The sequence below is a fragment of the Saccoglossus kowalevskii genome, chromosome 3 (genome assembly GCF_978046115.1).
Source record: "Saccoglossus kowalevskii chromosome 3, keSacKowa6.1, whole genome shotgun sequence".
Taxonomy (NCBI): domain Eukaryota; kingdom Metazoa; phylum Hemichordata; class Enteropneusta; family Harrimaniidae; genus Saccoglossus; species Saccoglossus kowalevskii.
This window is the reverse complement of record NC_140643.1, coordinates 45,385,877-45,399,514: the sequence shown is the minus strand read 5'-3', so window position 1 is coordinate 45,399,514 and position 13,638 is coordinate 45,385,877. Positions and strand designations below refer to the sequence as shown.

The 13,638-nt window shown below is 39.4% G+C and overlaps 1 protein-coding gene across 1 annotated transcript; it reads right to left on the bottom strand.

Annotated features, from left to right (window-relative positions):
• Window positions 1–5,312: 5,312 nt before the first annotated feature.
• LOC146748018 (uncharacterized) lies at window positions 5,313–12,477 on the bottom strand. Its single transcript, XM_085497532.1, has 3 exons — window positions 12,282–12,477; window positions 6,049–6,439; window positions 5,313–5,601 (listed from the first exon to the last, which is right to left on the bottom strand). Exons 1-3 carry the CDS (start codon window positions 12,475–12,477, stop codon window positions 5,313–5,315), a joined length of 876 nt encoding a protein of 291 aa, XP_085353658.1.
• Between the last annotated feature and the right edge of the window lie 1,161 nt (window positions 12,478–13,638).

The window sequence follows — 13,638 nt, the reverse complement described above, 5'->3', positions numbered from 1 at the left end:
TCATGCGTGGTAGCTTTTCGCCAATTGGGAACGTTCCTATCATACATGTTAATATTCCGATCACCAGGATCAGAGCGAGTCAGACCAGCAAACTCAATACCCACGCTGAGTGGCAAATGATTCGAAGACAAAATGTCAACACTAGAAATTGCATTATGCACTGAATATGTGGTCCAGTGGTGTCATGAGCTTCACTATAGTATGTGAAATTGTTATCCCCTGTACCTAAATGATCAACATCGGATATGAATAAATTATTATCACAGCAAAAATGTTCAAGTTCCTTGCCAAATGCAGACTTAGAACTGGCATTAAAATCTCCAATTACAATTACATTTGAAGAATCAAAATCATGAATAATACCATTGATTTTAGCTAAATACATCAAATAGTCATCATAATTATCCTTGGAGCAAGTAGGAAGATACACACATAAAATCAATAAATTAGAAAATTCTGAATGAAGTTCTAACCCGTTAAGTCTGGTGTCCTTTAAATCGATGATTTTTACAATATTACCCAGTTTTTTACGCCACATGAAGGCCACGCCACCAAATAGTCTATCAACACGGATACCAATCTCGTCACCCATAGCCGATAATCTGTTGTGTCTGAGCATTAATAGTATAAACATATACCATACTTTGCATGGCCATATTCCCGCCATCAGTCGGGTTGCTTAGCAACAGATGGGATTCTGGGACAGGGCTGCCATCTTTGTGAGTTCTGTTAGTTATTACACACAAGTAAACCTTGCTTGTATTTCGAACCTGTTGTCTGCGTGTTTATTGGGCCCGACACCACATTTTGGCGACGAGGATGGCTGAATTTCATCTCCCACCACCAACACCTTTCTTAGCTAGTTCAGGTGAGCCAGCGATTTCATAGCTGAGGTGGTATTCCGGGTTTAAAACTTATATGACTGCCACCAATCTAGACAGTGATGACGTTGCTGACGGCAGAAAACGTGCAGTACTACTACATTGTTTAGGGATCGAGGGACAGCGAATATTCCAGTCTCTTGGTGATTGCCCTACGTATAAGGATGTTGTGGATAAACTCGAGTCGCACTTTGGTCCTCGAAAATCCGTTATCCTGGAAAGGCATCGATTTCGTCAGCGCGGACAGCGTCCTAGTGAGTCAATATCGAGTTATGTTGCTACTTTGAACGAACATGCTGCCAAATGTAATTTTGGTACACTCACAGATGAAATGCTCAGAGATCAGCTGATTGAGAAAACGCATACTCCACGTATTAGAGAAAGATTACTAATGGAGCCAGACACGTTAACTTTGCATAAAGCCACAACTTTAGCTGAACAAATTGAAAATGCTTTATCTGATTCACATGTGATTGCGTCTGACACGATGCCACTCGAACCAAACCCAGTAAAAGTAAAACTGGAAGAAAAACCCAAAATACAAGGTATCAACAAGAGACAGTACAACAGAAATCGTACTCAAAACTACCGTAATAGAAATCGGGCCACACAAAATAAACTTTCAGGTTGTCGCAACTGTGGTTCCAATAACCATGATACACGTCACTCAGACTGCCCAGCCAACAGTCAAGAGTGCAGAAACTGTCATAAAATTGGTCACTTTGCACGAATGTGTAGAAGCTCTGCAACTACAAAGGTTAAACAAGTGGATACACCCAATAAGGACTCAGACATTGAACAAGTATATACTGTTTCCGAAGTTAACGCAATTGACAATAGTTTCAAAACTTGTGCTGTGACAATAAATGGGATTAGACTCAACCTAGTACTAGACCTTGGTGCTAAGATTTCCATCTTGAATGAGGAATTGTACAAACAACACTTCAAAGCTATACCACTGCTACCAACTAGACAAATATTAACCAGCTACAATGGAGGTAACATTCCGGTTATTGGTGTAGTACATCTTCCAGTGCAGTATGATGAACAGACACTGCAGAACTTTAAGTTTTATGTCACAAAAAATGGTAGTAATCTCATGGGAATTGATTTATTCAACCAACTTGGATTTCAGATAAGTAGACATGGTACAAATGTCAACTCAGTGGATGCTGTTGACAACTTTCCTGAATTATTTTCTGGATTTGGGAAAATTACTACTTTTGCGCACCGACCACGGGTTGATCCAAGCATTTCCCCAGTGTCACAGAAACTTCGACGATTACCGCTAACAGTACGCGAGGAAGTTTCAAAGGAATTGAGTCGTCTTGAGAATTTGGACATTATTGAACGCATTGATAATTCTCCGTGGATTTCAAATTTAATCGTTGCACGAAAAAAGACCGACAATATTAGACTTCGTGTAAACAAAGCCATTATACCTGATAAGTATCCCCTACCTGACCTTGGTGAACTCGCCTCCGAATTTCATGGATCCAGAGTATTCACGAAATTGGATTTGCGTCGCAGCTACCTACAAGTACCGCTTGCTGAAGACAGTCGGAACCTCACAGCATTCATAACACATGAGGGTGTCTTCCAGTATAAGCGCATGCCATATGGACTTTCATCAGCACCAAGCGCCTTCCAAAAGTACTTGCTTCTGTTCTTAGCGACTGTGAGGGAGCTGTACACCTGATTGACGATGTTGCAATCCATGGTGCAAACCAAGCAGAACATGACCAGCGTCTTAACACAGTGCTAAACAAACTGAGAAAGTACAATTTAACACTCAATAGAGATAAGTGTGAGTTTTCGAAAGATGAGATTGATTTTGTTGGCTACAGAGTATCCACGTCTGGTGTGTTACCATTACAGTCCAATACGAAAGCAATTATGGATCTCCCCGAGCCTGCCAATGTCAAGGAATTGCAATCATTTCTTGGTACGACAAACTTCTATTTAAAGTTTGTACCATATTACGCAGACATAGCTGAACCCCTACGTAAACTGTTACGCAAAGATGAGCCATGGGAATGGACTAAGGATCAGCAGTGTGCATTTGACAAACTCAAGAACCAGATTTCGTCACCACCGGTTCTCGCACACTTCAACCCTGATGCTAAAACATATGTTACTACAGATGCTTCGGGATATGCAATCAGAGCAGTTTTGTCGCAAATAGTTAATGATGAAGAGAAGCCAGTTGCATTCACTTCTCGGACATTGTCTCCAACCGAGCGTAAATACTCAACAAGCGAACGTGAAGCTTTAGCGTGTGTGTATGCTTCAGAACATTGGCATATTGTACTCTACGGTAGGAAATACACACTACGCACTGACCATGAAGCGCTCAAATCAATTCTGTCAACAGTAGGCTCCGGTCATAAACCACTACGTATCTATAGATGGACTGATCGTCTTTTGCAGTACAACTTTGATGTCGAGCACATGCAAGGTAGTAAGAACTTTGTCGCAGTTATGCTAAGTCGTCTTGTATGCACTATGGACAACACAGAAACTGAAAATGACATTCTTGAAATTAACTTAGATGGGTTAGTCACAGCTAGCGAACTCCAAACACAGTCTCGTGATGATCCGCTGCTCCAACGAGTTGCCACATATGTTCAAAATGGTTGGCCAAAAAGTGTGCCACCAAATCTCAAAGTATTCGCCAACCTCCGCGATGAGCTTACAGTATGGAATGAATACTCTATTGCCCGTAGTTCACGTGCAGTTATTCCTGAAGCCCTGCAGGAACGAGTCCTACGAATGGCCCATGACGGACATCCAGGTATAGTTCGTATGAAACAGCGATGTCGTGAAACAGTATGGTGGCCAGGTATGGACTCTCAGATCGAAGATTATGTCCGCAATTGTGAGCCTTGCGCTATCAGTGGCAAGTCAGCTAGACCAAAACAACCACCACTTCAACCAACGCCATGGCCGACAGAACCATGGAACTCTATACAAATGGACATATTTGGTGAGATAGCCATAGCACCACATAGTCAACGTTTCTTAGTTGTAGTACACGACCTACATTCCAAATGACCTGAAGTGGCAACAACAGGAACGGTCACATCCACAGCAGTTATTAAGATTCTTGAAGAACTTTTCACTCGATGGGGATTTCCAGAAGTCATCACTACTGACAACGGACGTCAGTTTACCTCAGACGAGTTTGAAAATTATCTACAATCACATGGTATCAAACATAATCTAACATCATTATATAACCCCCAAAGCAACGATGGGGTGGAACAATTCAATAAATGCCTGAAAGAGGGTTTGAAAACGAACTTGTCGGAGGGAAAGACATTCAGTTCGTACAATACTACAGAACTATAGAGCTACACCACATGCTCTTACTCAAAAGTCACCTTCACAACTTATGCTCAATCGTCAAATGCGTCTACCACTTGATAAACTAAAACCACCTACTACCAGCGTCGGTAATGTACAAACAGACATTCCAGCTATGAAGTCAGAAATAGAACAACGTCAAGCCAGAATCAAGTCTTACACAGATCAACGACAGCATGCTATATCCACCAATCTGAATGTAGGAGACTGGGTGAGAGTTAAACGTCCAAATCACAGCCATAAGCTCTCCCCTACATTTTCTGAGCCGCATCGCATTGTTAAGAAGCTTGGTAAGTCTTTGTTTAGACTTGACGACGGTACAGCATGGAGTGCCAGAAGATGTGTACGTTCGCATAGACATGATTCATCTGTACTCCCACCTGAACTCCCTAACGAACACTTGATGATAAACCAAGAACATCATCCATTAGTTACAAATGCTAATAGCTTACCTACATGTGAAAGTCGTCCAGTACGAATAACACATATGCCAGCATATTTGAGAGACTATGTACTTTCATAAGCATTAGAACTGTATCTATAGAACATTAGTTTGTTAATGCAGTTAAAAGGATTTAAACTGTTGCATGTTTGAGATTTTGAACTCTTATCGAACTTTAATATCGTTCTTTCATTCATTCTATGTTTATACTTAGGATTATGCATCCTTTCCGTGAGGGGGAATTATGTTGTGTCTGAGCATTAATAGTATAAACATATACCGTACTTTGCATGGCCATATTCCCGCCATCAGTTGGGTTGCTTAGCAACAGATGGGATTCTGGGACAGGGCTGCCACCTTTGTGAGTTCTGTTAGTTATTACACACAAGTAAACCTTGCTTGTATTTCGAACCTGTTGTCTGCGTGTTTATTGGGCCCGACACCACATACTCCATTAGCATAAAAATCCCTGTGTATATTCGACATCACTTTTAGTTAGCCAATGTTCTTGAATAGTGACTATATCGTGTGAATTACACAACTCACGAATAGCATCAACAGATGACTTGCATCCCCGACAGTTAAAAGTAGCTATTTTAATATTCCTCATATTGATGCGATTATTAAAACTTACGAATTAAAACGCCATTTGGCCACGACGTCGGACTTAAAAGACATTTGCGAGAGAACGCGTAGTTTCCACTCTGAAAGAGGCATATGTATAGTTTTTCACATTTCACTTTTATATCAAACACCTTATTTACATAACTGAAGATACCCTGTTCCGTGGTAGATGGAGCAAGTCTCGTGACAAATAATTTAAAAGGAGGGCTAGAATGAGCTACGTTGATAGCACAAGCATCATTGACTTTAGCTGTACCAACTGTTGGTTGCTGGCGCCGTTTTCGTCGTCTTTGTATACCATAGTAAATTCATTGTTACAGTCGTTTGTTCATTTACTGATGACTTTAGTCGACACCACAGGTGTTGCATTCTTAGTTACACTAACTGTTGATTCAGTCTCTCTGTTCCACTTAAGTGTCACATTCTTGGTTTCGTCATTTTGCAATTTTAGCATACGAAACTGATTCAGTTTGCTCTGACATCTGAGTTGGTGTTTTTCCAATCGCATGTCCGGATTTAGGCCTACCTAAATTACAGTCTGTTTCACGTATTATCCATTCATCGCATTAGGTGCTATTTCGCGTTCAATAGCTGACGGCATATTCAATTCGACATCATCCACCCTTGGTGAGCTATCACTAAACCGAGATTTCAACTGATTAAGTTCCTTGCGAATAAAGCTCAAATCCTGCATCAAGTTTTTATTTGTCACTGATTTGAGTTCCAATATCTCACGCCTTAATGATTTCGTCCACATGTGTTATATCAATTAGAGGTAACTTGATCAAATCCTTTGCCACACAATAAGGTACATTTTGTTCATCAATTTCATGAATGAGCTTTATCATATCAAGTACATTATTGGACCGTTTGTTATGTCCCTGTCGTTTAATAAATCTCGAAGTGGTATCGTTACAACATAGATCAAATAATGTTCTCTTCGCGAAATCAATAGCATCGTCTTCAAATTGATCAACACATAGCTTAGCTAAAATGCCCGTCGGTAAAATGTCAATTTTATTAATAAGAAAACAGAGTAATTCATTGATCTTTACACCGCTAGCGTTCAAACCTTTCGTGGGATCTTCTTCCCGATCGTCTGCATTTCCAATCCAAAGCGCTTCCACTTACAAGTAACACAAAGTTGAGTATCACCCTGTGCCAGTGTTTCCCGCATGGAAACCTCCCCACAATCATCACAACGAAGGGGACTCATCGTGATCCACCTGTTCAGTGTTACGTAACACCAACTCCGGTGTGAACGACCCTTGCCACGCTGATGTAAAAAGTGTTTTCACAATTTCTTCCTTCACTAAAAAGTTAACTTCGCTAAAAACAGTAATAGGCTGACCACAATACCTTCATAAAGGTTGTTGCAAACGCACACTACTTAATTATCCAACGTTCTTGTGAAATTTCCTGGAGGATCTTTGTCGACCTACTCAACAACTGTCATCTATAGCGCCCTCCACGTACCTTCATAGAGGTATAGAAGTTCACAGATGAAATATATCTACTGTTGACAATATCTAACACGTCATCATATCGCCACATTTAATTTGAGGACACGGTATAACTGAATACACGAACCAAACACACAGTATGCGAAATATTCTACTGAATGAAAGTAAACATGCACTGCGTATGTGACTCGAACTGACGCTCGCGTACGGCAACAAATCGCCTAGCTTTACGCCACGGCACGGCACGTCTTGCGCACGGCCACCGAGTTTATTACGTAGACATAGTGCAAGCAATTAAAGCATATAGGGATGTGGAGTTGTAAACATCAGTCATGAGTTTTTACTATATGTCAAAAACGCCGAACAAATTGAATGGACATGTGGGTTACGTGGAACATGTTTGTATACACGATTATTCATGAGTTTGGACACGCCAATTATTCTTATTCAATCAACTTTGAATGTCCCCATTCTTATTTTGAACGAGAAACAATATGCCAATAAAAATGACGACATTCCATGTATTGCAATTAATTTCGAGAACGGAAATATAATGACGTAATATTTTGTTATAAATAGCGGCACCAATTGTCATATCGTGCTTGAAAAACAAAACGTATTATTATGTCGGGTATACGTGGTCAAAGAGTTAAAATACACTAACATACACTACCATTGAAAACCACTGCTGTAAATATATGTTTGGTTATGTATTCATTAAACACAAGTATTAAATTTGTCATAAAGACCTACAATTCTGGTGAGTTTGTTTAAGCAAATCTAATTTATTTTCAGTATTTGTTTAATTTAGCAATCATGTGGTTAATGTAGTACTGAATTAAATTTATTATAATTTATTTGTACATATTTTAATAATATTAGTGAATATTTGCATACAATACTTGTTATGTCATGACCAATCAATTAATCAAACCTATTAAGTGAATATCGACATTCCAAATTAGAGTAATTGCCAATTACATCTATTCACTGGTTCTCGAAAAAAAAACTATTCTATTTTTGGACAATAATTATTTTCATCAAGTGAATTTAGAGTAATTTCCTATTTGTAATAAATAATCATACCATTTTCAAACAGTCTTGCTCAAATAACAACCCCCAAAAGACAATTATTTCACTTTCGAGATGAAGCTTTGTAGGCAACTAAAGCACATATTTGCGTGTGTTCCTGCAAACGGCGCGAGTCGGTGTTTCACTGGGGCTTCGTCTGTTCTTTGATCATAGAAAACATGTTATATTTTCTCAGCAAATCATGCGACGTATATAATTTGTTTTCGTCTACTGTAATGTGTGTTCATTATCTTGATAATGTGTTCATTATGTTGATAATGTATTAATGAAATACAAATGTGAAAGACGAAACAAACATAACTAGAAAGCACTTTTAGAGTGTACGTATGCTCCACAACAACCTAAACAATGTATCGACAAACGATATCTTCATTAGTGCTGGTTCACATTTTGCCTCTAAAATTTGTCATTCAGATGATTACACGAGCTACCTTCTATCTGTTAGCGAAGAATAACTTCTCAAAAAGCTTAAATACATGTTTTGATTCACCCGACACTAGTTATTGATTATGCCGCCATTACTGTCCGATTTCCCGCGCACATTATCAACTGTTCACTGCTCCAAGGCTGCTTTTTCGAAACACTTATAATTGCAAAAGTTAAACTGGGAATCCTACAAATATTCACCGAAACTATCGATTTAATTGTCAACGTACAATTAATTAGTTTTTTAGATATAATAATATTATTTTAAAAACACAATTAGAATTTTGTAAACAAAAAACATAATACAAAACATAGATATAATAGATAGTCTAGGCAAAGGCCTGAGTACTCTTGGTATTTTCATCGAAGGCCTGCTTATTGCTACTGGGAGGGGCACCCACATAACTATCACTGGACAAGGAGGGGAGTTCTTCCACTACTTGAATGGGGTAGACAAGATAATAGTACTGGAAATGAAATACACATACACCAAAATATCAAGTTAAAGCTACTGGCTTTAATACCTCTAAAAATAATTACAAGAAACAAAGCACAGAAAGATAAAATGAATAAATTCACTAAAATATTGGTTTCCAGGATGTGGAAATTGATGACAATCAATGGCTTCTGCAACACAAAGACGAGGAAACACAGGAGTCTTGTCTGCAGAGGAACGCTGTTATTTTTGATGGCACCGCTGATAGCAAGAGATCACAGAGCAGTTCATACAAGTCTCACGGAACGATGATTGAAGCCTCTATTACTTGTTTCACAATATCGCAGCAGCATCACACATAGTACTCAGTTGAAATGGTGGACCACATCTGTCCTCAGTCTAGCCTATTTTTAGGCAAACATGGCCCAGATTCAGGTACACTACCTGGGTTCCCACATGAGCCATTCAGAATGGGGTCTTGCTAGCCGCTGTCCTACGTAAGCAAGTCAGTAGACCGGAAACATCCTTTGTTATGTAAATCACAAGCACACCTGGTAGATTCCAATTGCCTTCCATAGTTGTAAACAAGTATGACCTGTCCACAGTTATCACTGTTTTTTCCTATGATACCATGCACCCTTCTATTTGCAGGGTTTGAGAAAATATGGAAAAAAACACATTAATTACGATATTCTGCTTCATAAAAAAGGATCATTATGGCGTCAGAGGTATTGCCCTTATTTGGTTTACACAATTTTTATCGATTCATGAGCAATTTGATACAGTTAATGTTGTCCCGTCGTCCTGCAATAAAAACCATGCAGGGTTCGAGGATCAATTCTTGGCCCATCCTATTTTTAATGTATATCTACGATATCGGTAATGCCACCGACATCTTCAATTTTATATTATTTACAGATCACATAAATTTATTCAAATTCTTCAAACATAACAGTGTTAACTTAGCACAGAATTAACAGAGAGTTTTAATTGGTTCAGTGCCAATAAACTAGCCATCATTGTTGATAAAACTAACTACATAATATTAAATGCGCCAAGTAAATTGTTATCTTATTTTCGACATTTTGTCCCAAATCTATTCTCCTCTTGTTATACAATTATATTATACAAACAAGCTTTATACCCTAACCCATTCCACTCCTAGTTTTACTTATCACCTTACCATTTCTCTCCTACTTTTACTTAGTCCTTAACCACTTCCTCTCCTACTTTTACTTATTCCCTAAACCCTTACTCTCCTACTTTTACTTATTCCCTAACCCCTTTCTCTCCGACTATTACTTATTTCCTAACGCTTCCCTTTCCTACTTTTACTTATTCCCTAACCCCTCGTCTCCTACTATTACTTATTCCCTAACCCCTTCCACTCCTACTTTTACTTATTCCCTAACCCCTTCCACTCCATCTTTTACTTAAACCCTATCCCCTTGTCTCCTACTATTACTTATTCCCTTACCTCTTCCCTCTCCTACTTTTACTTATTCCCTAACCCCCTTCTCCTACTATAACTTATTCCCTAACCCCTTCCTCTCCTATTATTATTTATTCCCTAACCCCTTCCTCTCCCTTCCTCTACTCCTACTTATTCTCTAATCCCTTTGTTACACGCAATTTAATATTACCGTAACTGGTATAGTACAGGTGTGATGGTTCAAATACCAAAATGGCAACAGTAACAGAAAGACTTCCCTGGCGGCGATGATAAAATACGAACACGGAGCCAACAGATGAGGTTTCAACTGGTACTGGTATTATTATACTCTGTGCAAACATCAAGTACAATAACTCGGTAAAACTCCACTACTCCAATAACTAAATACTTAAACTCCAATACAATTCAACGAGATCTCCGATCTGAACTCAGTGCCGAACAACTCCCCTATATATACCCCCACTGTCTATAAATAGACCATTACATCAGCATACATAATGAGTCTGGAACCTACTACAAATTTCTAGAACGTTCCATTACCTTCTATTGCCTCCTACAGTGTTCTATTACCTATTCAACCAGTTTCTAAAAAATCTAGAATATTCCACCCAGACATAGTTCGGTTCTAGAACATTCTCAGTGACACGGAAGTGGTAAATAAGTCGTATGCGACATGCCTCCCCTCTCAAGAATATTATAACATATAATATTACATGACTAGCAACGACGTCAATAATACGAATACGATAACAATTTCGAATAAAACAACAATACAATATATCAAATCGAACTGAATAAAGCTCTGAGTACATAAATTCGAAAATCACATACAGTAGAATATAATAAAAAATGAAATATAATCATAAACGAATAACATTCTACTATACTGTTCAAAAGTTCCTAAGTCCATCAATCTACTCAGGTAGTCCGCTACCACATTGTCCCGTCCAGGAATATCCTCGACACGATAATTATATCCTTGCAGACTCATCGCCCATCTCATCACTCGGTCATTTGCAAAATGAACTCCACACCGGCTAAATCGAGGCGAAATTTATTCACGCCCCATACAATGGCTAAACATTCCCTTTCTATAGTTGAATATTTTTTTTCTGCATCGGATAACTTCTTACTTGCATATGCATCTGGATGAAGCTTCTCACCATGATTCTGCATAAGTACTGCTCTAATTCCTACCTGAGACGCGTCCGTCCGCAACACAAATGGTTTCTGTGGGTCTGGCAACTTCAAAATTGGTTTGCCCAATAAGTATTCCCGCAAAGTGTTATATGCTTTCTCCCGGGCCTCTCTCCATACAACTTTGTTAGGTTGTCCTTTCCTTAGTAGGTCACTCAAGGCTGCTGCAATAGTTGCAAATAAGGGGATGTGGTCTCTGTAGTAATTGACCAGCCCAAAGAATGACACCTTCTTGGTCGCTGGTCTTTGCGCTTCTCGAATTTTCTCCATGTTGTCGTGACTTGAACTCACTCAATCGTGTCCAATTTCATGACCCAGGAATTCTACTGATGTTGCACCCAGAACACACTTGAATGGTCTAGATGTTATGTCCGCTGCCCTTAGTCTTTGTAACAACTCAGATAATACTTGAACATGCTCATCCCAGCAGCTTGAATAAACTATCAGGTCATCTATATAGTTTCCAACCCCTCCATACCTGACAATAATTTCCTGATTCCCCGCACCAGAGTAGCTCCCGAATTCTTTATTCCAAATGGCATCTTTAAAAATTCATAAGTTCCATCGGGAGTAACAAATGCTGTCTTTGGTATATTTTCTTCAGCTACTGGTATCTGCCAATAACCCTTACTTAAACCAATTTTTGACAGGAACTTACTATTATGTATTACTCCCATTTTTAACATATCTTCAATATCTTGCCTAAGGTTCTCCCTTATTGCATATGGTAGTGAGTTTGGCTTAGATCGTATTGGTGTATCATTTGTCAGGTCAATCTTATGACTGATTATCTTGGTCTTTCCTGGCAAGTCAGTAAACACCTTATCATAGGTAATGATTAAACCCACCAGTTCTTTTCTCTGGTGTTCTGTCAGGTCTGTACCAATTTGAACATCTTTACCTGACTCCTTGGGTTTACAAGTTCCTAACTCTAGAAGATCATCTTCGTCTCCAACATTCTTTTCATCTGACTCGTTGCACCCCACTGTAGCTGCGCGCACAGCATTCATCAGGTCTATGGCCATATCTGGTGAGTAACTTGTCTCACTTCCATCTGGTTGAGGTGACGTCTCCCGCTCAACATACAACTTTAACATATTTACATGATACGTCTTCACTTTGTCACCTACCATCACTCGATAATCGTTTTTAGCCTATTACCTGCTCCACCACATAAGAACCCTTCCACTGCATCAACAGCTTGTAGTTGTCAGTTGGCAGCAAAATTAACACCTTATCTCCTTTCTTAAGCACTAGCTTCTTCGTTTTACGATCATAGTAACACTTGTATCGGTTCTGTACCTTCTGTAATTCCTCTCGAGCAATCTTTGTTCTAACCGATCTCTCAACTCAAACACATACTGGTAACTATTAACTATCTCAGGAGTATCGCGTTCTTGGGTCCATAACTCTTTAAGGATCTTCACTGGGCCTCTAACTGTTCCGCCATATAACAGCTCAAATGGAGAAAAACCAGTTGGCTCCTGTGGTACCTTTCTATATGCGAAGAGTAAAGCACTAATATAACGATGCATTGCCTTGGTTGGCACAACCGCTTTAACATCTTCTTCAAAGTACCATTAAACTTTTCCACCAGTCCATTACAAATGGGGTGATAGGGCGTAGACGTCAGTCTCATAATGCTGAGCAATCTTGATACTTCTTGCATGCATTCTGACACAAACTGAGTCCCTATGTCACTTAGTACTTCTTCTGGAACCCCAATCGGCTATAAAAGTCAATCAACGCCTCGGCTACAGTCTCCATATCTATATTGTTAAGTGGAACAGCCTCTGGATACCGTGTAGCATAGTCCACCATAGTTAAGATGTATCGATGAACCACGTCACTGGCTGGCGTAATTGGTCCAACCAAATCTATAGCCACACGCTTGAATGGCATATCAATTAAATGTATCTTACCTAATGGGGCCTTCACAACTGATCCCTTTGAAACAGTCTTCTGGCACACATCACACGACCTACAAAAACTGGTAACATCTTGATGTAGCCCAAGCCAATAAAAGCTAGTCACAATCCGGTCTCCTGTCTTCTTTATTCCCATGTGTCCACCAAATATTGAATCATGGGCAATCTCCATAACACGAGTCCTCAACAGTTTCGGCACAATCACTTGACGTACCGTCTTGCCTCCTGGAACTGAATGATCCCGATACACATGATATAGCAAGTCTCCATATACCTGGATCTCGGTTGTATGGGGCCCTCTCACTTCTGGTTCTCTCTTATTATAATACT

Excerpts from the sequence above, each read along its gene's own strand:
- LOC146748018 (XM_085497532.1), bottom strand. The coding sequence starts at position 12,477 with ATGTTAAAGTTGTATGTTGAGCGGGAGACGTCACCTCAACCAGATGGA. Across the intron at positions 6,440-12,281 it reads TTGTAAACCCAAGGAGTCAG|TGGAAGCGCTTTGGATTGGA; the intron begins GTAAAGATGTTC and ends GTTACTTGTAAG. Across the intron at positions 5,602-6,048 it reads GTGGACGAAATCATTAAGGC|ACGACGAAAACGGCGCCAGC; the intron begins GTGAGATATTGG and ends TGGTATACAAAG.